This window comes from Ambystoma mexicanum, chromosome 11 (genome assembly GCF_040938575.1).
Source record: "Ambystoma mexicanum isolate Mex_15411 chromosome 11, UKY_AmexF1_1, whole genome shotgun sequence".
Classification (NCBI taxonomy): Eukaryota; Metazoa; Chordata; class Amphibia; order Caudata; family Ambystomatidae; genus Ambystoma; species Ambystoma mexicanum.
The window spans coordinates 621707698-621735221 of record NC_090934.1 but is presented as its reverse complement, the minus strand read 5'-3'; the positions used below and the strand labels follow the sequence as shown (position 1 = coordinate 621735221).

Below are 27524 nucleotides of genomic sequence, written 5' to 3'. Positions count from 1 at the left end.
GAGCCTCTAGATGTCTTTGATGGTGGATATCTTGAGGTAGATCTGCATGTCATCTGTGTATTGGTGAATGTGGATGTTTTGAGGAGAGAGGAGGGTTCAGAGTGGGATGATGTAAAGATTGGAGATCACATGGGACAGTATGGCCATCCTTGATGAACTCCACAGGTGATGGGTAGAGCAATAGGGTTCAGAACAGAGATATGGTCCACCATGGCTAGGACTGTTCTAAATCCTCCCTATACTGAATTTAAGATGGAATTATCTTCTATCCGTTTAGTTGACTGTCTTAACAATATTATCAAAATATCTTGCAATCAATATCTATCAGACTAATCAGTCTATATGCAGTTACCTGGTTTGGGGGAAGCTTTTTTGTGCGAAGGTACAATAATGCCATGATTATGGAAATGTGGATATGTTAATAAAAGAAGGAGCGCACCATGATGCCAAGTATTGAACTACATCTGCTGGAATAACATTTGGATCAGGTACCTTCCCTTTGGTCTGGTGAAATAGTGCCTCCTCTATTGCTTTATCTGTTGGGCAGGGTAGAAATTAGATGGAATATCTGGGAGTAATCCCCCAATCAAAGATGTCTTGACAGAGGTATGCCTGGTTGGTTGTATATTGTTTTCCTTGCTTTCTGCCTCGTCCAATGCACCCATCTCTACATAGACGTCCCAATATTTGAAGATACCAAAGAAGACTTGTATCCAAACTTCTTCAGCAATAGAAGCTTGGACTGTGGTTTTAGAATTCCTCATACATATGGATATACCATGTCAAAAGGTAGGGCCATTATCAAAGGCTGCTTTCTTGATTTTGTACCAATTGTGCTCCCAAAGGGCTCTTTTTCTCGTACGAACGCCATTTATATTGGGTACTTCGTTTTCAGATTATCTTCCTGGGTGCTCACATTATAGAAGCACCTCGTATTCTGATTTTCTGTCTGAGAAGTCACAGTCAAACAATAAACAAGTCTCTTTTTTGTTCCATTCTTAGTCTTGGAGCTCCGGACCTCTCTAATGAGTAAAGGAAGTAATTAAATCATCAAATCCTCGTAAAGTGGGACTATCTCCATGGAACAAGCTGGAATCAATGACTCTTCTGATTGTATCGATTTTGACAGTTCCAGAGCCAAAAATTCGAGTTGACCAGCCATCCTCAAGAATTTTCTTCTAGATGGTGCCCCATCTAACTCTCAGTTTACATATATCCACATGTTAAAAATGCAGATGGGGTTGAACACTATGTTTGTTCACATAATTAAACTTCCTTTCAATTCTTAGAGCATTTTGCCACGTTTCAATCTATATATTGTTGTAAAGTTTTCATATGTTGATCACTCTTGGTACGGAAGGGAAATATCAACATTTATTTATCTTACTCCCATTATATCCTAGGTAGGTAAATGGAGAGCATCTGAATAAAATGTGCTTTGTGCCAACATTGGGCCTCATTACGACCCTGGCGTTAAGGGTTTAACGGCGCCGTAAAAGGTGTTGGCGCCGTTAAACCCTTAACGCCTGATCACGAGGTCCCTTTGCGGGACCCGACCTTAACGGCTGTTTTTTCCAGCTGTTAAAGTAGGGACCCGCAAAGGGACTTTGGTGCTAATAACGGTACCGCAATTTGCGGTACCGTTATTAGCGCCTTCCCCATTCCCATTTAGCCCTATGGGGCAAAATGGGAATGGGGAAGGGCAATGGCGGCATGGGGAATTACCGCCCCAACAACCTCGGAATGGGGTGGTAATCCCCCATTCCGCCATGGCGGACACCGGCATGGACCATGGTGCTAATAGCACCATGGTCCTCTGCCTGGGTCGTAATGAGGCCCATTATGTCCCTGTTCCTAATGAACTGAACCAACCTCTTACCCTTGGGATCCGTTACAGGAAACGCATGTGTGTGTTTAGGTATCCATGATCCTGTCTGCAGATCATGTTTATCTTCTCCATTCTTATCATGTTCGTGTATTTTAGCATTTAAATCCCCACAAATAAGGGAAGAACACTTACAATGATTTATGAGGAGCTCAAAAAAATCGCCATCGACCAATTATAAAGCCCAGAGGCAGGCCACACACGTTTGACAGTTAACAGAAATGTGTATCACTCTTAGCACTTTATCATTAAAAATATGGATATCAGCCACCATCATAGAGTTAAAGTCCACAGGGTGTTCATACACCATTCTATAAACTCACCCCTTCATGAAATGTCTAACCCCAAAAGATCTCTTAATTTTGCATTAGTGGATGCCAGCATACTAATGTTTATAAAAATTGGCAAAAGTCTGGGTCAGACCTGCAACTTTAAATGAGCGACTTTTTTATTGAGTCCAAAACCATCTCCCGTCCACTACATTCACTGTAGAAGAGGAAGCTTTAATGGATTGCAGGCATGTGTGCATCCTTGTGGTGTGCTTGATGGTTTATCATTAGTAGCTCGTTGTGTGCCTGAAGATTCCATTAATCTATGTTTGATTAGCCACCAGAAAACTAACAGGAAAAGTCAAGGAATTTCAAACTGGGCATGGTGGCCATATACAACCATATTAGTAGGGTGCGCTGACAGGCATGAAATGTATGTGCCACTCTCCACAGAAGACTCCGTCGAGGTGGCCTACCTCATGTCAATAAGGTGACTGGTAGCATGTCTTTAGATGCTATATGCCCAAAATATTATTGAGCATGTCTCCTCTACAGGCAGACTTCAGCCTCACAGGCATCCCTTGCAGAGCCACTCCTAGTTTTTCTTGTGTTGGTCCTCCAAGCAAGTTGGCACACACAGCGAAGTACCATAGAGGTGCAAGTGTTCCTGTGTAATGTTCCGCTGTTGTAGCTATCTGATGGATTTATTAGGAAATAAATGGTTAACGAAAGAGGCAACAATGAGAGAACGACTACCTTCTGAAGGTGTGCCATACAGAATTGAGGGAGCGGCTCATATTGCTGGGAAAGCTGGAATAGAATGGGTGGCTCATATGTGGGAAGGTCCGAAACATTGGGTGGCTTTATGCTTTGGGAGAGTCAGAAAAATGCTGGTGTATTTCAGTGCTCTGAGAGAGTGCACCAACCAGAGGGACTAGCTCATCTTTGTGAGGAATCCAGAAAGAATTAGAGAATTGGTCATGTCTGTAAGAACAGTGGAAAATCGAGAAAGGGGGCCTGTGTATTTAAAGAGCTAGACAAATTGAGAGAGTGACTCATTACTGAAAGAGAGCTATACAATTGAAGTATTGTTCTCCATTCAGACGCTTTTACACTGCTATGTTGTACGCACTACCACCACCTATCAACCCCTTTCTGCTTGTATTTACACAACATTTACCAGGCAGCAAGCCATCAACCTGCATATTGTTGACTTCTTATGGGTGAACCAGAAGAATGTTGTAGCAGTGTTGTGAAGATTGGTTTTACTAAATGTCTCTTATTAGCCAAGGTAACTTCAGCTTTCCATTACCAATCAAACAATTGCTGCATGACACAAATACTAGTTACTCATCCGAAACTGGAATGGACCCTCTTCCGATCGCAGCTGGCCTGCGTCCACCATGCTGACCTGGATAATTCGTTATCCTTTCTCAATACTTTAACCCATATGAGGATACTACAATTCTGATATTTGTGGAAAAGGAAGAAGAAGATTGAGACTATGGGCCTCATTACAACCCAGGCGTTAAGGGTTTAACGGCGCAGTCGGCGCCGTTAACCCTTAACGCCTGATTACCATTTTAACGCCTGCTTTTAGCAGGCGTTAAAATGCAAGGCCTTGGTGCTAATTACGGCACCGTAATTTACGGTGCCGTAATTAGCACCTTCCCCACTCCCATTATGCCCTATGGGGCAAAAATGGGAATGGGGAAGGGTAAATGGGGAAAGGGGATTTACCGCCCCACTCACCTTGGAATGGGGCGGTAAATCCGCCATCCACCATGGTGTAAACGGAGTTTACACCATGGTGGTAAAGTAGGGAACTTACCGCCTGGGTTGTAATGAGGCCCTATGTCCCTTAGATTGAGAAAGGATAACAAATTATCCAGGTCAGCATCTCTAATATCTTTGACGGGAATTGGAAATTATACTTATATCAAAACGGAATGTGGGAGTTATATGTCATGAATAATCTGTTGCTATAAGAATGATTACCTCCTCCAAATACACAGTGTACACACAGACACTCGAGTTCCACTTGAATTATAGAATTAATGATTTAGATAATTTGGTCTTTTAAGTTTGTATAATTGATTCAGATAAAGTACATGTTCTGATTACTATTATTATTAATGTTTTGAAAATATTGTCTTTAGAAAGGACAGCTCCTGAAGAAGAGATATCTATCTCGAAACACTTTGGGCATTAAAGAGTTACATTGGATAAAACCATCAAATTGAAAAGTATCTTATTGAAAACCCTAAATATTTGGGAGCTGAATGTTGAATGATACTATGGGCCTCATTACGAGTAGGGTGGTAAGGGATACTGGGCACCGTTAAGGAGACAGGTGCCGGTAAACCCTTAATGCCCTACTACGAGTTTCCTTAGCGGGTACCTCCTTCAACGCCTGGTTTTACCAGGCGTTATGGACAGGACCCGCTAAGGGACTTCAGAGCTAATAACGGTACCGCAAATTGCAGTACCGTTATTAGCTACTTCGCCATTCCCATTGAGCCCTATAGGGGCTCAAATGGGAATGGGGAATGGTTTTCTCAATGGGGATTTACCGGTCCCGCAAAGGTCGGACTACACCGGTAAATCCCCATTGAACGAGACCGGTGCCGGTACCGTTATTGGAGGCAGTCATAGCGCAAATAGCGCCATGACTACCTCCAATCTCGGAATGAGGCCCTATATCAAGATACAACTGGAATTAAAAAACAACTAATTGAAAGATAACAAAATATACACAAAAGAAGGAACACATTAAGAAGATTAAAACTCATCTTTTGAGACAACTACAGTGTGCAGGGAACGCGAGTACCCCAACTAGGGATTATTTTTTTTATTTCTACTTTCCCATGTTAAAACATGTTTTTAAATCAAGCCTTAAGTGTCCATCTCCGTCATGTTATGTTCTCTCTGGAAGCTCGGCTCTATAAGAACCACTTCAAAGGCCCTCATATATGCTCCCATCCTCTCTCGTTAAAAGGCAGGTGCCACCCTCTAGAATGGTGTTGTTCCTTCAGCGAAAGAAATAGGAGCATGTGATGTTATGTTCTCTCTGGAAAAAAAACAAGTGCCCCTCTCTGATCTTCGGTTCTCTAAAGAAAACATGGTGCATCACTCTCTGTAATGCTATGTTCGCCTGGAATGAAATTAAGCATCACTCACTACGATGTTATCTTCTCTCATGAATAAATGAACTGTCCCTCTCTGATTTTCTGCCCTATTTGGGAAAAATTCAAAAATCACATTTTGTGACTGTATGTTTTCTCATTAAAAGTCAAGGGCAATGCTCTGTGGAGTCCCCTTCTGTGAGGTTAATCAAAAAGAAGTGTCCCTCTCAGATTGTCTGGCCTATTAGGAAACGAATGCCCTCTCCTCTTAACCATTTCCCTGTCTTCTAGAACCCTATGCTCATTTTAATTTCACCCTTAACACTAAGCTAACCCTAAAATTAAATAACGCCCTTCCCCTACCTGAGCCTGGAGGGGGTAGTCAAGGCTTCTCAAATCACTTTGCCCATAGCAAATGAAGAGTAAAATACAACCAGGCTTTCAGAATGAGCAAAACAATATTGAAATCTTTGCTGATGTATGTCATTTTTTTCTCATACATGTTATGTGTATTTATTTATTTATTTCTAACATGCCATAGCCCCCGGGCATCAGGGCACACATTAACACAAGGACATTCTGGAAATAACAAGATAGTGAGGAGTCATTGATCAGGGAGGGAATTATTCATACAATAGTGTTTTCAGATTTTTTCGGAAAATTGAGTTTTTCTTCCGTGTGAAGACTCACTGGAAGTTCTGAGATGGAATGATTTACCTTTTTCTCTAGTTATTTTCACACGGGGAACGGCGAGCAGTTGCACTGTGCTAGATCTCAGGTTTTTGCAGGTGTTATGCCACGTCAGTGATTGCTTTAAGTATTCAGGGGAATTGCCATGCAGACATTTTTGGGTCAAAGAAAGAGTTTTAAATTGGATCGTCTTTTCCACAAGCAGCCAGTGGAGGTCCTTTCGGTAGTTGGTAATATGTTCTTTTCTGGAGATATTACATATTACCCTAACTGCATTGTTCTGGATAATCTGGAGTTTATGCACATTTTCTTTACTGGCTCCACTGAGCAGGGTGTTGCAATAGACCACGCGAAGCATTATGATAGCTCTAAGATTTCACAGTTCTTATGTGAAACCAGAGGATTGATTTGGCGCAGGACTTCAAGATGGTAATGGGAATGTTGTACAATATTATTAACATGTGCATCCGAGTTCAGCGATGCATCCAGCACAGTGCAGAGTGTCTTAACTCGTTCAACCACTGTAGTGAGACAGTCATCCACTTTGTAACTTGAGTATGCTTGGTCAAGTTTGTCTCTTGCTTGTTTGGTGTTGAAAAACATGAGCTTGTTTTTTTAGCAGTGAAGGCGCATCCAATTATTTATCATCCATTCCCTGATAAATGCATAGATGGAATTAGGATTAGCCGAGTATGGAGTATAATATCCACAAAGGTTCATCATTAGTTGGAAACCATCAGCATAGTTAGTGAAGCGTAGGCCTTTTGTTTCCGATTGTTTGCATAGAGGTTTTATGCATATGTTAAAAGTGCCGGAGAGATGCACGTGCCGTGGGTAACTCCATAGTTGATCGGGGCTGGTTCGAAGCAAGCATTGCCCCAGCAAATTCTGGAACTCCTTTCACTCAGAAATGAATATATCCATTTGATGGTGTGGTTGGAAAAATCCCCAGTAGTTGCCAGTGTTTCAAGCCGGTTTGAGTGGTTTGGCAGATCAAAAGCGGCTGTGATATCCAATAGGATCAATAGCCCTGTTTTGCTCTCATCCAGCCTTTCCAACATTTGTGTTTGTAAGTCGAGCAGAGCACTTTCTATTCTGTGATTGCTTGGTGGAAGGCCACCAGCGTCTCAATATGGATCTGTAGTTGTGACATAGCCACTTTATCTAGGATTTTCATGAAAAAAAGGTGTGTTTGTGATTGGTCTTAAATTGGTGTTAAATTTGCTGAGTCCTTAGGGTTGAGTCCAGGATTCTTTATGCAGTAGGAAGAAGAGCCCCATACCCTCACGTATACCAGCACTTTCCCCTAAGGATTTTCTTGCTGCTGCTGCTGTGTTCATTTGAACAGCGAGATCACAACCTTCCTGGTAGTCTGCTCCCGTACGACTTGGCCTGAGCTCTTGAGCCAGTTCCTGAGCCGTAAGACTGCCGGAGTGAGATGTCTTTGTGGGCCAGGGTTGGATACAGCAGGTGCTAAGCCATGGGGAGAGCGGACGCTGGGTCCCCTAATTTGTGCTCTGTACTTGGTACTCTGCTGCTCACAGCTGTACATGGTGGGACCAAGTGTATGCTGTAGGCGCCCTCATTGTGTGTCACTGGTTGATGGAAGAACAGAGGTTCGCAATGAGTTGCTTTGAGAAGCCATGGCTGATTTCTGGCTGGTTGATCTCAGGGTAAGTTAATAGCTGGTGACAGGAGCACACTCTAAAGGGCAGCAGCTGTTAAGGACAGTACTGCATCAGCGCTGAGGTGAAAACACTACTACTTTCAGACCTACTGATGATGCCACGTAATTCTGCTTATAATGACTGGGGAGGCACAGAGGTCAGTCACTCGCCAGTCAGTAGACTGGTTCAGCATTTTAGGATGAACCCGGCACCGGACCCCCAACGCAAAACAAGAAAGCTGGTCTGGAGAGAACATATCCTCCGAACGATCCAGGAGCCTCTGAAGTGCCACACCTTATCTGCAACTACACCCGCCAACTACTAACAACACGCCAGCAGAAGCTTTCGAGGTGGGCGTCTGTGGTGACTGCGATGAACAAGAAGTGTGTGGGGAGCTGGTTAAACAAAAGAGTAATCCCTCGGTTGGCACCCTGTCCCAAGTCCCACTCCTCCTCTCTATGCCGCCGGAAACCATGTCAAACACAGCAGCCGCTCAGGTGGAAGCTGATCTCTCAGCAGGGCTGGGGGCCTCCTCAGAGAACACGCTGGAACCAATATTAGATTATGTAACTATGGCTGCAACTGTGGCAATGACAATGGGAAATATATTTCCAACTGAAAGAGGCAATGTCCCCATTTGCCTCCCTGACACTCTTCTTACCCACGCTAAATCACCCCTCACTGATTCTGAAGAGGCTGAGGTTCGCTCATGTCTCCCGCTGCACCCCAGGCACGCGTCTCTGGCATGTGAGAGTGAGAGTAGTTGTCAATTTGCCTATCGTGATCTCCCTTGTAGTCCATAGAGAGACTATGACCAACCACAACTCTCCTCCTCCCCACTTGGTATCGAAGCTGCTGCTGACCTTACTAAATGAAATAGGGGGCCTAGTGGCTTGACAAGATGCAAATCTATTACTCAAGCAGAAAATGATGTCCTTATTTGTCCAGAAATTAATTTAAAATTTACTCTGGCTCCAATTCCCTCTATAACACAAGAAGAGGGTGGCCCACATATGACACGGTCAACAATGGACCGCCTGAGCTCACAGTCTGAGCTGTGCCGGTCAGTTGAGACAGGCGCTTTCTCTGACTTGAAAAAAAACACAGACTCTCTAACTTTTCCTTTGGGGAAGAAATCTTTCACCCCGGCTATGACCTCTATATAGATGCAACCCCAACCAAGATGGAAATGGAAAGGCGAGCTCCCACAGACCTCTGGGATGGGGGGACTGGGTGATACCTAGAAAGCTAGCCGCTCTAACTGCTTGGCTAAGGTCAGGGGAGAAAGCAATGCATGTATCTGACTCATTAAGCAGAGACCTGATGGATGGTGAACTGTTAGAAGGCCTGAGAGTCATTGAATCTTGGATTCCAAATTCCTCTAACATTTGTGCATCAAATAAAAACTCTGAAGAAAGACATCCTGTTCAAAAAAGACCACACTTAAGCTCAGACTTCTTACCAAGGAAGGGAAGTGATTCTGAGGGCTTGGCTAATCCATCCAAATCACTTGAATGAGTCCCAACTCTCCCCTTTGGTGCCCAATGTGACAACGGTCAGCTCACTGAGGCACAATGCTCTCAAATAACAGGTCATGGTGTATGTCATGAAATTTAGGTTTTGAATGAAAAAATGTATCTTCTTATGATGACTGCAAAACCGACCAAAGTTCCTGGTCTCAATAAGGATCCTTTAATCTTGGGAGGTCAGACGGTGAGAGAAGTAGCAAACAGAGGTGAACCTGTGCAGGAACAGGAAGGCATCCTAAGTTTTGAGAAACACCAATCTTACGCTAACTCTGAATCAGGACCAATTATATTATTGAAAGATCCAACGCTGAAAACAGCCAGTCTAGACTTCCACAGATCTCATCTCTGCCTTACGTGCACCAAGGGGGTGGGGGAGCAGTTTGAAACACCACACGAAAGACAAAAATGTACAAAATAAAAAATCTGGCAGCGATGTCTTCAATCAAATGTCAGTGATAACAATTGCAATGGCTCCATTCATGAAACTTTATGAGGCTTTGAATGACACCTTAAAGGACCAAAAAACACTATTGGCAATGCTGCATTCCAAGATTTCCTACATAGAAGGCTTTGTGACTGCATTCAAACAGCCGGAGGAACAGAGAGCCTCGTACGAAGCATATCTTCAAGGAATCAGCACTAAAAAGACAAATAACAGAAAAGCAGCAAAGACAGTAGCTCCTGTAAGCACAGTGGAACGTGTCCCAATGGAAGACTCGCATGACTGTGCTATAATCGTCATGCAACCAACAAAGCAGAATCTATCTCACTCACCAGAGCCAGATATCATTGTAATGGAGGAACGTCGGGCAGAATCAAAGAAGCATGGCACTCACCATATACATTGTTTGGAAAAAATGTCTCGACAGAAAATACCTCTGTCTAAAAAGGTGGTGCCAAAAGCCTTCCCGGTTTTCAAAAACTGAAAAAACCCTATCTAGCATTGGCCAAAAAGCTCTCCAGGACTCCAGAGGTTTTCTAGAAAAGCGAACCTTGTATCATCAGGTGAAAATAAAGCCATTCATTTGCAAAAGAATCCTGGCGACTCCTCTCTGAATTCTAATCTCGAGAGTGAGCAAGTGTAAAGCCTAGATGAAGATGACACAGAACTACTGATAAGCCTTACAACCCACCCTACAGATGACGATGAAGATGTTGCACACATGCAACATACTGATATTATGAATAGGAGCCTAACATTCGAGCAGTTTTTGCCTATAAGCCTGGCAGCTCGCCCCTTGACGGTGCAAACATTCTTGACTCTTGCAGAGAAAAGAGAGATATTTCCATAGATAAATCCCATCCGAAATGCACACTCCTTGAACATCTTAGCTGTCCAAAAAACACAGCAATAAGTAATCATAATGGCTATCCACTACTAGGCCTGGTGCCACAGCCCAGTGTGCCCTCTTGGAGAAAGGACGATAGGGGCCTTACCACCCCTAACCTGCGGCCTCTGTACTTTTTTAAGCCAAAAAGCCTAAAAGGAACCTTAGGGTAGGCAACAGGTGGAAGGACTCAGCTGGCCTTATTATCATCGAGAAAGGGAGTCACACTATTCCCAGCAGACGGGCATGTAATATTCAAGCTAGAAGCCTTCGACAATACACAGCCGCTCAAATTGGTGAGAGTAGTCGACCAAGGGATGGAATGCATATTGAACAGATCCAATGTGGTAAAGCTCTGTCACTGAATTCCCCCGTTGTGGCAACTGACATCTGATGATTTCGCAATGATTGCGTTCCCGATTGAAGATTGTACCGACCTAGTTTCTCTCCACTTTGATTCATCTGTGGTCAAGAGCCTTTTGCTACCTGCAACAAAAAGCCTCTTGGCACTAGGGTTTGACATAACTGAAGTAAGAGGCCCAATATATGTTGGTCCAATCATACCTGTTTCATTGAACATGACTCATACACCTTGTACGGACATACCTTTTTCAAGGGCTACCTACATCAAACCTGAGAGAGACCAACCTTTGGCTAAAGAAAGTGTTACCCTAGCTGATGAAGGGCAAGTTAGACTGGGCCTCAAGGCACAGAAGGTATCACTAAACAAAAGACCAAATATACTGATGACAATAACCCGTCCAAGGTTAACCACCCTGGGGTGGAAACAAAATTCAAGGTGACAAAGCAGTCAGAATTTTCAGAGGAGACCTCGTGGTCCTGGCTAGTGGCAGCCCAGATTTCGAACGATCAAGAATAGCAAAAAAGAGAAATCTTGGAGCCGACCAACAAGTCTTGTATCTCATGGAAAATGCAGGGTTTCTCTCATTTGCTGAAAAAAGGGGAAACACTATGGTCAAATAGACACTATATTTACCTGCAAGAAATCTGGCTAGCTAAAATGCTGACGCTGGGTGGCTTTGCAGGCTTTTTAAACCCAGCAATTTCTACAGGCTCTGGTCATCCAATGGTGGGGCTACTAACCTGGTCAGGTCAGGCTTGAGTCTGGAGACTGTCAAATCTACTGATTACCAGCCGTTTATTTAGCTAACAGCTAAAATATCCACAAAAAAACCCCAGTATGACGAGAAGCTTCAGCCACTCTGCACTAAACATCTGTGCTTAATCAACATCTATTGGAATTATGCGAAGGTTGGAATAAACCAGATGATCAACGATACCACAGAAGTCATTGACAAAGCCTCCAGTCAGGAGAATCCAGCAATCATTGTATGCGGTGATCTAAACTCTTCATGCAGACAAGGCCTAGCTGGGCAGATTCTCACGACCGCTATGCCCTCTGCCTATCAAATCCTGAGAGGGGAGAAATTGAATTTATTGATGAAGTCACTGGACCTGCACCTTTTAAATGGCAACTTTTAGGACCAAAACCACTGTACTCCAACTTGGCATTGGGGGCCCAAGCCTCGGTAATAGATTTCATCTTCATCTCACGAGTCCTGATAAACCTAATATCATCTTTCAAAGTAATACCAACTCTGGCAAGCGACCACAATTTATAGGAAGTATGATGAGAAGGGGGCCTGAGTAGGATTCCCCACTTCACCCCTACCCAAGTAGAACCCACAAATAAGGGCCTGAGGCTGAAGATGACCAATAAAGATTTGGAGAGTCTTGGGAATATGCTCTCAGGAAACTATTAACAATAAATCTCCATGACCAACATCTAATGGTAAATTATGCTGTGCTTTTGGCGCCCCACCTGTTCAAGGCATCTCACAATGTAACACCTAGACGTGACCATCATCACGGGTTCGATAAAGAGGTTGTCAGGAGAAAGAGAAATTTAAGACAAGCCATTTCCAAGCTAGAAAGTATCAAACCCACATCTATGTGTGAGGACGTGAGGAAGCTGAAAAAAGCCTACAAAAATTGGATTGGGGTCACAAGAACAAAATGATCCGGACAGACGCTCTAGGGACACTGCGAGCGATAGAACAAAAAACATATCAGAAACTTGGGCTATTATCAATTTGTCCAGCACTCCCAGACACCTCCCACTGATAAACGGAGTTGCAAAAAACATATGGATTTGGGGGGTGGGGGGGTTTCAGCCCCATTTGCAGAAAGTCTCAAAGTGGCAGAGACTACTTATGACCAACGGATATGGAACCTGACTTATGACCAGTCTGATTTGATTGAGCTAATAAAACACATAAAATCTTCCAGAGCGTTGGGTCCAGATGGTCTATCCAACATGACCCTTAAAGAAAACCCGGAACAGTGGGCATATTTACTAGATCAGATCCTGAGAAACATCCTGGACTCCAGACTGCTACCAAATTCATAGAAGGGGCTAACATCATCCTGATCTTTAAGAGTGGTTACAGATGTAATCTGAATAATTACCAACCAATTGCATTACTGGATGTTATGGGGAAGCTCTATGCCCCACTACTCTTGAAAAGATTAACCAAATGGTCGCAAGAAGAGGAATGCAATATCCGTTCCAGTCGGGCTTCGTTAAGGGCCTAGGGACTTCTCTGCTGTTATTCCTCCTGTTGTTATTATTACACAGAGTCCAACAAATATGCCAGAATATCTTTAGAGCCTTTGTGCATTTCTCCAAGGCTTTCAACAGAATTTCCAGGAAACGGCTGTGGAACAAGTTACTATCTTGGAACTGCCCAATGGATATGGTTGGCCGGATAAAAGCAGTACATATAGATTTCTCTTGTCGAATAAGACTGAACGACTCAAGCCTTTCGAGTAATAAGATACAGATAGGCCGGTGGGTAAAACAATGATGCCCTCTTGCACCGACCCATTTATAATAATTAAATCTCCTACCTGGCATCCTCTATGGAATTTGTCAGGTGTTTTCCCCAAAAATCGAAGGAGTAACAATCAGTCAACTTCTTTACGCAGACAACCTGCTGTTGGATACCACATTGATCGACCTACAGAGACAGTTGACCCAAATGGAAGAATACACCGTAGCCAATGATATACAGGTGAATACAGGAAAAACAAAGATCCTAGTATTACAAAAACCACAAGGTAAACGGAAGGAATGATTTATCAGGATTTTGGGGTCTGAAACAATTGAGGTGGATGACGCCTTCAAATACTTGGGTGTGCAGATCTGCAAAACTCCAATGTAATTAAGAACGACCCTGATGTTGAAACAAAAAATGAACGCATTTGCATCCCAGGTCCTGATCATGGGGCGCACATTCTGTGGATTTTCATTGCAACCGCTAATAGACTTCTATAAAGCTAAAGTAATTCTTGCAGTGACCTACGATGCTGAGGCATTGATCTCCACTAGAAACAAACAATGGCACCAATTAGAGTTTTCTTTTGGAAGAGAGTCCTTGGTCTCCCCAAACCTACTCCAATTCAAATCATCAGAAGGGAGCTAGGGCTAATCTCCTTGAATGGAGTGGTGGAGTGGAAAGACTTGTCATTTTTTGGTAAATACTTGCTGGCCTCTCCCCCAATGTTGCTTGCATTAATAAAAAGGGAGGTGGCCTGCGGGAACACCAGGGTAGGGCCTGTAGACTCCTACTGGAGGAACTGGGATCAACTTTGGAAGAACTGCTGTCCAACCCAGACAAAACCAATAACAAAAGATTTGGGAAAGGGATTACATTGAGGCAGCAAAGAAACACAAGTTATTTCCGACACCTGTCAAACGAAGTAAGACCTTATGGAAAGACACCAACTTACATCAGGAAACTCCCTGATAGGTAGCTCAGATCTTAATTCATGCGTCTGTGATTCAATTTGCACCCTACAATGGAGACTGTCATGGAAAGAGGTGGCTTGGAAACTCCAAAATGCACATTCTGCAAGGTGGTAGGAGTTCAGGAAAACCTACTCCACCTTTGCTCTAGATGCCCAGTTCTAACCCAACTCCAGACATATTATTTTACAAAATTTGTGGAAAGTGCCATTTGCCTGTCTGCAAGAGAATGGTGGGAAATACTGCTAAGAGGGGGAAAAAACACATTGATTCTTGCAGCAGTTAAATTCCTAGAAAAATGTCTAGGAATGATGACGACACGCCAATTAATCAACAAGGTTAGAGCGAAACAACTGACATTTTTTGGCTTTGATTATGGACTTATCTATTGCTTAGACAGGCTCTCTTTCTGTTTCCATTCTTCCAATAGAGATGGCTCTAAAGGAGACGTCTAGAGACGCATTCCCCTTTCTTTGGTTGTTCTCACCATTTTATTCAGGAGGTTACAGTGCGTTGTTCTGCCAGTTTTGAAACTTGTTTTGTGCCATCAATACTTTACTCTGAAAGGCTTTTTTGATCATTTTCACAACCTGCTTTCTCAGGGACAAAAGGATGAGAGAGCACCAATGTTTTCTTCCTAATTCCTATAGATTTCAATAGTTGTCTATTGCCTGCATTCTCAATTTGCTCGTTGCAAAAATGTTTTTAGCGTCTCAGATTTTAATTTTGTACGGTGTTTCCAATCATTCCAACTCTTCCTATTTTCTGCGGTTTTATCTTTGGCCCAAGCTCTCTCGGCCATTGTGGATATCTGGAAAACACGTCTGGGCTATTTGATAGGTGTATGAGCCTGTCACTAGTTCAAAGCCATTACATTTCTGGACCCACAGAAAATACATTCTGATTTAAGATGAATGCCATGCTCCAACTCCCAAGTGAAATGTTCTGAGCAGAAGGGAATCCCATTGAAAACAGCAAACCTCCCAGCTTGGACTATGCTGGGTCCAGAGCTCACTCGGAGCTTGTAGACAACATCGGAGAACAAGGACATCATTGCCTCCTTGTATATCAATGTGTCGCCCTCCCTAAAATGGCACTTGTGAGCTGTACATGCCATGCAGTTCCCTCTGGGGCACAGCAACTAACATCCACCGCCTTTGCCTGACATGCCTTTCTTATGACTGGCATTAGAGAAATTCAACACGTGTAGGGATCCGTTTATTTGGGTGTTTTTTTTTCGATTGCATATGCGACACTGCAGCTAAATCCCGACCGTGGATATGAAAGAACCCGGACAGAAACATGCATACGGAGTAATATGTTCTCAATATCGCGAGTATTCGCCATTATTTGTTATCCAGAGAATCTTGGTGTGAGGGACACTAATACCGCGACAATATACGCGCCGACATAGATTGCTATATTCATCAAATATCCGATAAATCGCAATGCAGACACATGCAAAGTGTCTTTCAAATGTGGGCCATATTTGGTGAATTTCCAGCCAGATCATAACGCCTGCACCACCGCCACCACCATCTCACACAGCCACAAATGTACATATTCCGGCTCAACAATATAAGCACAATCTCACTATTCTGGCCCCTTCATCACTGGCAACATGTGTTCGTCTTTAATACATGGGATTTTAAATGTCAACCCTGCCTACCGGCGACCTTTCCCAGACAGGTGCTGGCACGTGGGCGTGCGGGTCGTGCTTTAATTGGCTGAAAGGCGATACATGGGCCTGATTTATAGCAGACCGACGGTCTCTATCGTCCTCCGCGCGAGGCCATTAAGTGCGATCCCTCTGCCAAGATGGCTAAGTGGCAAGACTGGAGAAAGGATGTCAGTGCCTGGCACTGAACATCGACTATTGGCTAAGCTAGTGTCTTTGCATCTTTGGCGCTGGATCTGCGCTATATCAAAAGATATTCATTGTAAATAGATACCCCCAGGCCGCATATAGCGCTTTATAAGAACCAAGGCATACTACAGGCACGTATAGTTGTGCTGTACAGTGCGTTCTCATTGTATAGTAAATGGCCGTGCATTATGTGTGTGGGAGAGGGGCTGGGGGTCTCAGCCTGTATAGCTTCTTGTTGATGCCGCCCCTATGTGCCACGGGCTCCTATAGCAGGTCCTGCTAGTACATGCCCCTTACAGCCCCCTTCCCCTCACGCCCCTCCATTGTACAGAGAGAGCCTCGGGCCTTACAGAGGATCTGAGAGCTTGATCTGCCCCCAATTCCCAGTGGATCTAATTAACAGGTGGAATCACACCCTGGGCACTTGAAATATTGCCAAAAACCATAGAAACGGAGCCGCGAGGCCCGGCCCGCAGCCCCATCTGCGCTCGGCTGCTCATTACTGACAGAGAGCGGCAGAAGACGGTGATTACCAGGGAAAGCCGCGTGCGGGGAGAAGGATGCGACTCCCAGGCGCGCCGCCGCCGAACACTCCGCGGACATCCGTTAACAATGGCGAGGGTGCTAGGGACGTGGGTCTGCAATTCGCTCACCCTGGAAACAGCGTTCTCCATTCTTAATGCACTTCCCGTGTCCTGGTATTCATAGTGCATCCTCCCGAATGCACTCAATGCAGTGTGCCACATTACCATATGGTAAATACAACGCGGAGGACCCCTTGATCGCAGGGGGAGACGCGTGTCCCTGGAACAGGCTTAGAAAAATCTCAAAGTGAACGTCAGCCTAAACCAGGCAAAATATTGCAGGTTCATTTTCGGATCATTCGATAATTCTCTCTTTCTCTCCCCGCCCCCCCTCCCTCCCATAATTCTCTCTTTCTCCCCCCCCACAACCCTCCCCCACTACAGAAGGGTCTTCCAATAAAGGCGCCAGCCAGTGGCGCATCTGGTGTGTTTGGTATTAATAATGTATACGACAGCAAGTGAACTATTACGTTTAATCCATTGCTCAAATTCACTACTGGTGACATTCATTGTGACCCACGAGTCTGCCCCCACTCCCCGAACAGTGCCATTATTTACCCTGTCTGTAAGGTCCTGGAAGATATATAATTTTACTATGCTGTCAGGATTTATTGGATTGACCCGCGTTCATTCGGTGTGAACTGGGATGAATTTACAGCGCGTGCACTGCGAACTCCATGTAACAAATACACAAATAAATAACGACTGGAGAGTTTAGCAAATACAAAAGCGCTTTGAAGGTACGTGTAAGAAAAACTTCAGAGTTCCATCGAACAATCGTGAACTGAAGGCATTGTGTGTTGTGGGTGTTTGTCATGTGTACCTAACAGGTGTGTTTATGTCGCTGTGCCTTTCTGATTCATGGATTATTTGCGCCGAAAAAAACTGGATTTGTGCGCCATTCTGCTCGCAAATCCCCATTTGTCAAACGGGGATTTGCGGGCAGAATGGCGCACAAATCCCGTTTTTTTCGGCACAAATAAACCATGAATCAGAGATATGCGGCGTTTTCCCCGTGCACCCATCTAAATGCAACACCACGGCACTCTTCCATCCTGCAGTAAAACGTATACCCGAGAATGAAGGCAGATTCCCTGTTCAGGTAATCCGTGCACTGTGGAAAGTGTGTGAGGGCCCGTAAAGGGTGGGGGGGGGGCTGTAAGAACATTCGGCGTGTGCACTGTGGAGCGTGCAGCTGGGAACCTGCAAGTGCATTCGAGGTGTGCTTTGTGCAGAGGCCACGGTTGGAGTCCAACAATGTATTTAGTAGGCGCAGTGTGCAGAATACGCGGTGGCAGAGCTCGCGCGCGGTGAAAGGAGCGTAACGGAAAAGCTCTAGAACATTAGTTCTGTGCATTGTGCACAATGTGTTGTTGCGAGGCGCCCGACGGTGTGTAAAATGCATAGTGGATACGCGCTAGCTGATTCAGTGTATGCGCTTTGCAGGCAACGCGGGGTGCACGAAAGGAGGGCGCTACAATATGGCCTGGATCCACACGGCGTTTTCAATGAGTGCGGCCCATTGAGAATTGTTGTGTGCACAATGCGACATCTACCGCGGGAGGGTGCCAGTGCATTCAGCGGGGTGGGGGGTCTGTCTATGCGCAGTGCTCTGCAGTGGCACCACTGCATTCGGGCTGTGCACTGGGAGCAATGCGCGGCGGGAAAGTGCCCGTGTCCGCGGCACAATGCAGGGCGTGCGTGGTGGCACGTGCGGACGGGCGGCCTCACCTGTTCGCTGCCAGCCTGGATGAGATGTATCCCCCGGGGATCTGAGTGACGATGTAGCCCCAGAAGAAAGAGCCGTGGATCATCCCCACCGTCTCCGGGTCCCAGTTAAACTTGGCTTTCTGTGTGGGCGAGAGGAAACAAAAGCAGGGAGCAGAAACTCCATCAGTGTTCACAGCAATACCAGGGACCTGATTTACAAAAGATCTGTACACTGGCGGAACCCCAATATGTGTGTTTCACGGCAGCTCTGGGCCGAGGGGAAGGCAGCGCGACAGGCGATCAGAAAAGCGACCTCCAGAGAGCACGGTGTTTTAGGAAGCCACGCTAAACGGTACACTATGCCACCAGGCACGTTTGCCAAACCTGTCTGGGAGAATCGCCCATAGACCCACTCCGTGCCACTGGGGGCAGAGGGCCTGATTTACAAGGCGGTCGTTTATGTAAATCAGGCCTAGGGAGTAAGGTCCTCCTCTCATTAGGTCCCACACACTTGCGCGACCTGAATGACACCTGGCCTAGTGGGATCGTTGTCTGGCCTCCCTTTGTTCCCCCTCCCTTGCCTAGTCGCACCTTGAAACACTGTATAGGCGCGTTATAAATGCCATATCATATCATTATTCCTTCTCGAACTATATCCACGAATCATGTGCGGTTAAAAACACGACCGTGAGCATTGCCATATTCGCACAAGCACTGCTTAATTTGTGGAATTCTTTTTGACGCATTTTTGCCAAGATGCATTTTGCGCTAAAAGCAAGAGAAATGTTTGCAGCATCTTGGCGCAGAATGCGGATATTATATTAGTAGCGTGGCTGCAGTGGCGCTGCCTAGTTTGCGTTCTGGGTCTCTGCATGAACCCCACGAAAGCACCACCAGGTTAAGCGCCCCCAATTACACCTGGAGTCGCGCTTAGTGGGCGGAGGTAGGCACCTCAACATCTTGCAGTCCAGTAGAGCGCCTGCAAACTGCCCTGTCACTAATCAATCACCACCTCGCTCTCTTCTTCCTCCCACCTATTTTTTTTTTCAGAAATACAAGATGACATAAATATTCATAACCCAATTTAGCATGTAGACACGACACGGAAATCCCGCACGGCTTCTAGTCGCCCCCTTAGTACACAAGGGACCCCTGCCGCATTCATAAACAGGTGCATGACTTCAAGGTCATCACTGTCAAGTTAAACTTAATCTCAGATGCGCGCCTGTGTTTTAATTGGGTTTTCTGTCATAGGAGAAGGTACTCTTGCTGCGTAGCACGTCATGGGCAATGGACAAGACTCCTGGCCAATCGGAGTGCGGGACTGTCACCCCACTGAAACTGACCACTCCCACGAGGAGGGGCATTAAAGCTAGAGCACGTATTTTTGTGTGTGCGCCCATGTACTTCCTCTGGTTCGGCTGCAGATGAGAACCATGCAGCATCCATGACATCATTCGCAACCATCAAAATCCCATCACAATTCACATGTCAATACTATGCTTGGCTTAAATGTCTATATTCCGATTATGAGGGACATTGAATTGGAACACTGGTCTAGCAGTAGACATACAGGTGTCACTGAATGCATGGAAGGAAGGAAGGAAGGAAGGAAGGAAGGAAGGAAGGAAGGAAGGAAGGAAGGAAGGAAGGAAGGAAGGAAGGAAGGAAGGAAGGAAGGAAGGAAGGAAGGAAGGAAGGAAGGAAGGAAGGAAGGAAGGAAGGAAGGAAGGAAGGAAGGAAGGAAGGAAGGAAGGAAGGAAGGAAGGAAGGAAGGAAGGAAGGAAGGAAGGAAGGAAGGAAGGAAGGAAGGAAGGAAGGAAGGAAGGGTTGAGAAAGTAATGAACGAAGCAAGGTGAGTGGGAGGAATTGAAGGAGGAAACAAAGAAGGCAGGGAGGAAGGAGAGAGGGGCGAAGAAATGAATGAATGAAGGAATGAGGGTGGGGGGAAATAAGGAAGAAAGAAAGAAAGAAAGAAAGAAAGAAAGAAAGAAAGAAAGAAAGAAAGAAAGAAAGAAAGAAAGAAAGAAAGAAAGAAAGAAAGAAAGAGGGGAAGAAGGGAGGGGGTGGAAGGAAGGAGACGGGAGTAAGAAGTGGGCGAAAGTAGGCAAAGAAAGGTATAAATGAAGGAAGGAGGGTGGGAGGAAATGAGGAAGAAAGAAAGAAGGGAAGAAGGGGAAGAATGGCGAGAGGGAAGAAGGAAGGAGACGGAGGTAAGAAGGAGGGAGAAGGGGGCGAAGAAAGGAATGAATGAAGGCATGAGGGTGGGAGGAAATGAGGAAGGTTGATCAGTAGAAGATGCTTTACGTGATAATTTGACCCAATGGAGTCTATGTGGCTGTGTTTGACATCTTGCTATTCAGCAGCGCAATTGGTCCTATGCTTTGCGGTGGGAGGCGGGGTCTGAATGCAGCAGAGTATCCCTGGGCGCCTCCGCCGGTCCTCACCTGCTTAATGATCCGATCTCCATCATGGATGGTGCTGTTATTAACCATGTCTACTATAGCCACTCCCAGATTGCATCGGATCCCGAAGGAGATGCAGAAGCCCAGGCCGCTCATGACGGCGATCATGTATCTGCGGGGCATCCCGAAGCAGGCGCATTTGCACAGCGTGGGCTTCTTCGCGGGTACCTCCAGGGGCTTCCCATCCTCCGTCAGTTCGATGGTCTCCCCAGTCTTGGGCTTCTTCTCCATCACTCTGTTACAAAGAAGCCATTTTGGAACAGGTCATTGTGGTGCACGGCCAAAGAAATGATGAAAACAAAAGCAATGCAAAGACAATGTCCCACTGATCGCCCTGCCCCGATCGTGCCCCCAAAGCGTACCCACCGCGCAATGCGCCTCATGCCCAGAAGCGCTTTATATGGCAAACGCCCACTGGAAAACTCACAGTGAATTAGGCCCAAATGTCACATCATGTTCAGTTATTGCAAAGCCGTTACGGGAGCCTTGGAAGAACATTCTACTGAAAATGTCCAACTAGTACATGGGGCAAACATACATGTTCGTGGAACACACGATAGGTCGCTTCCAGTTTCTAATTTTAGAGTTGGAAGTGCCAGAACATGCTAGCAGGCATGACCTGCCTTCCCGTGAACCCTGCTGGTTAGAGAGTGGGTTTGCGGCCCTGCCGTCGGCTCGCTCAGGTAAAAGGTGCACGTTTCATGCACTCGAGGGCGGCAGCCATGGCGCCCAGGAGCTACTGCAATGGTGCGGTGGCTTTCGAGGAGCCTGCGCTCCCCATAAAACCCAATGGGCCCGATTCACAAAGCGTTTTCCCACAGGATGCCCCCAATGAAAAACGCTCTCCAGACTACTGTGCCTCGAAGCCTAAAAATGCATCGGAATCTACCATCTACTTTCCCTGAAAAGGGGTGGTCGGGTGCCTCTAACTCAGGCACAGGAGGTTTAGGCGTATTGATATGCTGGAGAAAAGAAAAAAAAAATGTCAATTGTTGCATTTAATTCGAAAGTTGCTCAAAGACGAGGGGCATGTCGGCACTAATTAGATAGATCTGAAATGCCAAGTATTCACTGGGCAGCCGTCCTAATGACTCGGATATGGACTTCTGTTGGGAGGCCGCCTCTAGCGCCTTTCAAGGCGCTTTAACACATAGGCAGAATGACGATTAGATAACGTGTTCAACTAAAACAAACCCCTGCGGAGTATTTGAGCACCTGCGCCTGGATAAGATGCCCAAAATAATAAAAGGTGCACGAATTTACAATCGACAGCCATATGTACAAAATATATGAGAATGTTAATTTGAATAAGAACCTGAAATGGATTACACGTGTAAGGAGTTCGGCTATGTGTGTTGGCTACGCGAAAATATTAATATTACTATCTGTATGTGTGTATGTATTTATTATTATTATTATTATTGTTATTATTATTATTATCACAGCTAAAGGGGAACGCATTTGCGTTTCCTAGAGTTGCATAAAAAAGGGGATGGGAGTTAATAGTTAATATGGAAAGCTATAAACTGTCGTAATATGGTGCTTTTGTATGTTATAGAAATGGAAAAAAGACCTAATTGGGGCAGAGGCATTTCAATTCCTTGGAATTATATTAAACACAAAATATGAACATATTGACAAAGTTGGATTCGTTATTTGTTTTGCGTGAATTCGTTCCCAATTATATGTGGTAACATTCTCCCACTGTCTTTCTATCTCTATGTCTCGCCCCCGCCCCCCCCCCGTCAAAATATATTTATATACATATATTTAACATACATGTCACCCCTTCATATGACATTGCTATTGATAACATTATACAAGATTATACGCGCCTCTACTTGGAATCGCATCTGATGCTTAAGGTCAGAGGCGTTCAATGTAGACACGTGAATATCCTAGCTGCTGGAGAAGGATTTTCGTTTACTTACCTGCACACGTATATAATTCTATATTGCCTCCTAATTTTTCCCTATAATTGAATGACGAGGAATCTATTATGGGCGAGTTCTACAAGACCCGGGTGGGCTATTGCTCGATCGGAAGTGATTGTGCTACCGAACCCAGTCTCCGTTGGGAAAAAAAAATTTGAGAACCATCTCCCGGAGCACGGTTTGGAATTCAGAGGCAGACATGTGCCTGTTATTTCATATATCCTATAGGCAGCTGACATGGCGAGCACACCTGCTTCATACTAGGGCGTGCTGCCAGGGACTGGGGGTGCGTAGGCAACAGCAGACGCGCCTGCCATTTTATATGTCTCCTCCTGCACATTTGGGGCATTACTTGATATAAAAAGGAAGGAAAAGATGCATGCACCCAGAAAAAAAGAGCAATCGCACCCATTGCAGCGGGTATATAATGCTATAGGTCTTCATTCTTTAAGTGAAACCGTCCCAGCAAGCAGTGAGGGGATGATCACAAAGGCTGCCCAGCGCGTGCATCTGGGTCTGGCTTCTAACGCAGCAGCTCTCGTTTTTTTGGCAATGCACGTAACCGAGGCGCGCGGCGACATTTATTAGACTGCGAAATGGCCACGTTTCGAAAGTTGTTAATTATTCATGATACTTGAACGCGCTCTCGTGCTCGCAAAGGCAGACTGCATTAGTCCGTCTCCTTTGTGGAAAATTAACTCGTGGGTGCGATCCGCTCCTTGACTGCGGACATTCCTGCCTTTTGTGATGATAAAAAAGAATATACTTTGACAAATAAGCTAACGAAGGCGTTCAGCACAGAGTTGGCCGTGCAGACGTATGCTGCCGCGAGCATGTCGCGATAGCAAGTTTCCAGACGAAGAGATTTTTTTCCAAAGGTTTGGGAAATGAGAATAAAGAACGGAATGAAACCAATGAAAGTGACACGCTTGGCACGATCACCGAACACACGTACGCTGCTCCTTCAAGCCCCCTCGCAGCACACATCATCGCCATTCCCACAGTCACACAACCATCCCCATCTTACCTGTAGAGCTTTCCCAGGGATTTTCCAGCCAAGTTCTTCATCTCTCCCTTCCCAGTTTCCAAAATCCGCTGCGTTACAGCCTTCATCTTTGCAGAAAGCGAGGCTTGGATTTGATGTTAACCACTGTGTTTTGTGCTAGTATTAAACACGGCACCCTGTGATCAAGGAAGATGGTTCATGTTGGTGTGAGCGTTCATTTCTTTCCCGGCACTGCCAATACGCCCCTGCACGCAGAGCAATGGCGAGAGAGAGCCGGAGCGAGGGGAAGTGTGAAGAGAGGGAGAGGGAGAGAGAGAGCGAGAGGGAGAGAGAGAGACCTTCCTGTCTGCATGCAGCCCACGGAATCCCTTCTCGACAAGCCAGAGACGCAATTAGAAAGTCGCTCTTGAAGTGAAGGCAGCTCTCACTGAAGTGCGGGCGCAGCCATCCCGGTTGAAGACCACCGCTGGTTTATCAGCTCGCCACTTTACTAGCCCGGCTCCGATGGCTTTTGTCTGTAGATTTTGACGTAACTTCCTGACCAACTCAAATAATTGTGGTCCAACAAAAACACTGACCAAACAGTAAACAAAAAAGTTCACCCGGAAAATCTGACAGAAGCACAATCAGTAAAATGGGGAAGGTGTCAGATCGCTCCACATCAAAGTAAGGTATGAAGGGCCAATGGATGTTTTGGGTCCATTGGTTAAATATTCATGGAGCAGATTCGACTCTGGGAATCCTGAAACGGTTTAGCAATGTACTAAAAACACTTTAGTTAGAGGTTGCAGCCCACTGTTTCAGCACCACGGACAGTCGCATACCAGGGAGGACGACTCCTTTGAACACAGTGGCGCCAATGCTCTGGTATTTCAGCACCATGGCCAGCTCCTTGATAGATTACTGGAAAAATATCCACTGTCGCCGTAGTCACGGGCGCGGGAGTTCACAGAGGACTGGCTTCCCTGCCCTCTTCACACAGCCAAACGGAAGACTTTCAACACAAGAGAATGCCTTTCATTCCTACTCTACAGCCCGCCAACACCCCAGTGTTTGCAGCGGCTCCGGCCACCTTTCACGCGAAAACACGCACTTCCGCCTGCCCCTGCCTGCTTTTGCAGCATCCAACTTTCTCTGGGAATTGGGCGCTCGCCCCGCATGGAAATGATGTTCAGGCTCCTGTGCGTGGCTGCCATGGTAACCAGAGGAAGGATGTCATCATCGCCTCCCAGATTTCACCGAACCAGCGCAGTGCTAACTGCGAGGAGTTTATTAAAAATTGACAAGTTTTTTTCCTATTCCCCCGTTTTCTCCCTCCCACTTCTGACGCACACAATGACCTTGCTCTGCTAGAAGATGTAACGTTAGGCATTGCGCTCACGTTTTGCCGCAATGGGGAACCATTGCGATGCTGCTCCATCGCGGGATAAGAACAGAGCACGGCGAGATTCTGCTAGTACCGATTTTGTTTTCCTTTTGTGTGACTGCTTTATTTTCAAACCAGCTTGAATGACCGATACACATGTACAATCACGGCTTCTAGTAGGTCTACGGAACATCAACACGTCATTAGCACAGTACATTGCATGTAAGTAGAGTAGTAGTGTCAGCAGTTTCCTATCAAGTTACACAACTTCAATTGTTTGGTCTACACGTCAAATGCCCCCAAAGAACAGAAAACAAAGACATTAAAACCTAATCATGAAATAATCTTGATTCCTTGATCAGTTGGACGGTGTTTTATGGCGATATCTACCTTTTTAAAGATAACTTCATGCTAAGATCGCCCTCTAGCGAAAATAAAGGAAGTTTGCGAAGACTGCCTGATGAATGAAAGCGTTTTAACTACAGCATGATTATGAAAAACCGTGGGCCATTCCTTAATCATGTGAGTGTAGTTTATGCAATGTGCTACATCAAGCTTCATTACGAGTATTGTCGTCATTCTGCAGGAAATCCCCCAAATTACTCCCAAACTCGATTATCGTTACCACCAATTGGTCCCACGGTTTTACCGTAGGATTACAAATGGTGGTAGGGCGGTGCTAGTCCCCATTTTCGGTGTGCAATGGACTCTGTGGGGAATTGGCAGAATTGCCACAAGCAGTTATTCCATTGGTTATGCTGATTTTTGGAGGTAAACTGGATGATTTACCTCCAGATTTTTGCTGGAGGTAAATTCTCAATTTTACTGCCAAACTTGTAGTAAAGTGGTGTGGTAATGTAGTAGTAACAGAATCACTACCACATTATTGACGGTTTTACCCACACTGCCATGCTTGTAATGAGGCCCACCGTGTCCTAAAATAGGACTCCCGCGTTTAACATAATTAGTTTACTCATGAGAAAAAGTGAAGGTTCAGATTGGTTTGCTGGCATGCATAGATCACATGCAGTTTCTCTCTCTGTCGTGTTAAGGAATTCAATCAGGCAATACACCCAGGTCTCACCTAGCATGTAATGCACACATGAAATACTTATTTATTGTGTCTATAGGTTCAATAATCTAAGTGATATACCACTCATATCACACCCTTCTCAAAATACCCCCCAGGTCACAGTGGACTAGGAATCAGGCTGGTTGGTAAGGGTAAATAGTTATTTATTTATTTATAATTCAAATCAAACACAAGTTAATATAAATAGAAAACACAAGAAAAGGAACAGTTTTGGCTTGGGAAAAGATAGCGCTTAGGTTAAGGTTTCCTCCTGCAAAGTTCTTAATTCACAACTGAGCAGTTCTACACAGATGTCAGTAAGCAGCAGGTATTCAGGAATAAAAACAGTGTATAGGGTCTGACTGTAATCTTCCCTCTTCAAACAAGAGAACAAAAACGCTTTTGGAAGTTTACACTTTTTGAAATGACATTTGAAAATAGCTTAGAAAAACAATGAAAAGTGTGCAAAAATCCTTAAATTGATATACATTCCTAGGGGAGCAATACTGAACAGGTTCTAACAAACATAAACTCCAATATGAGCAACAGAACACACTTTAAATTAGAATGGGACTCTGGAAATACTGTGAATAGGAAAATACACGTGTAACATTTTTGGAAAATTGTGAATTCCTGCCTAAATTTCACTATGCAATTTTTAATTAACTCAGAGTTGAAATTGAAGGGCCGATTCATGGAACAAATGTGCGCCGAAAATCTTGGCGCAAGGTGGTGCAAGCGTGAAAAAGCAAGCGCACGTGCACGTGTGCGATTCCTGAAAGTGCCTGCACGAATTTACTGCCGGATGTGTGCCAAATCCTTGCATGGTGCACACATCATTCCAACTTATATGGGGAGGAAGCCCGGTATACCGTTGACTATAGAGAGTTAACAACGTATACTCTATCTAGGTCCGGGAGGACAGTAATCCATTATTTACAAAGGAGACAGAGCTAGTTAATATAGATGCCACATGTACACAGAACTCATAATATTGGAGTATCTCAACAAGGACCCGTCATAATTAAAAATGATTAATATCAGATTTAATGAATCACAGATTTTTAAAAACAAATTAAATCATACGGTCCACAATATGTACATACATTTTGAAAATCTACACCACAAACAAAGGACATGGACAACAGTTACGTGACAAGCTTTCAATAGCTAGTTGCCAGTGTGTCAAGAGTAAACA

At 45.0% G+C, this 27524-nt stretch overlaps 1 protein-coding gene across 1 annotated transcript in view; it reads right to left on the bottom strand.

The window, feature by feature from the left end:
• Positions 1 to 25019, bottom strand: part of SLC17A6 (solute carrier family 17 member 6) — a 404271-nt gene extending 379252 nt beyond the window's left edge. Inside the window, exons 1-3 of the mRNA XM_069623494.1 lie at positions 23910 to 25019; positions 20931 to 21183; positions 18505 to 18623 (exon numbers count right to left, since the gene is read on the bottom strand). Coding sequence (XP_069479595.1) covers positions 18505 to 18623; positions 20931 to 21183; positions 23910 to 23995 — 458 coding nt within the window. The 5' untranslated portion in view covers positions 23996 to 25019. The remainder of the gene's footprint in view (positions 1 to 18504; positions 18624 to 20930; positions 21184 to 23909) is intronic.
• Between the last annotated feature and the right edge of the window lie 2505 nt (positions 25020 to 27524).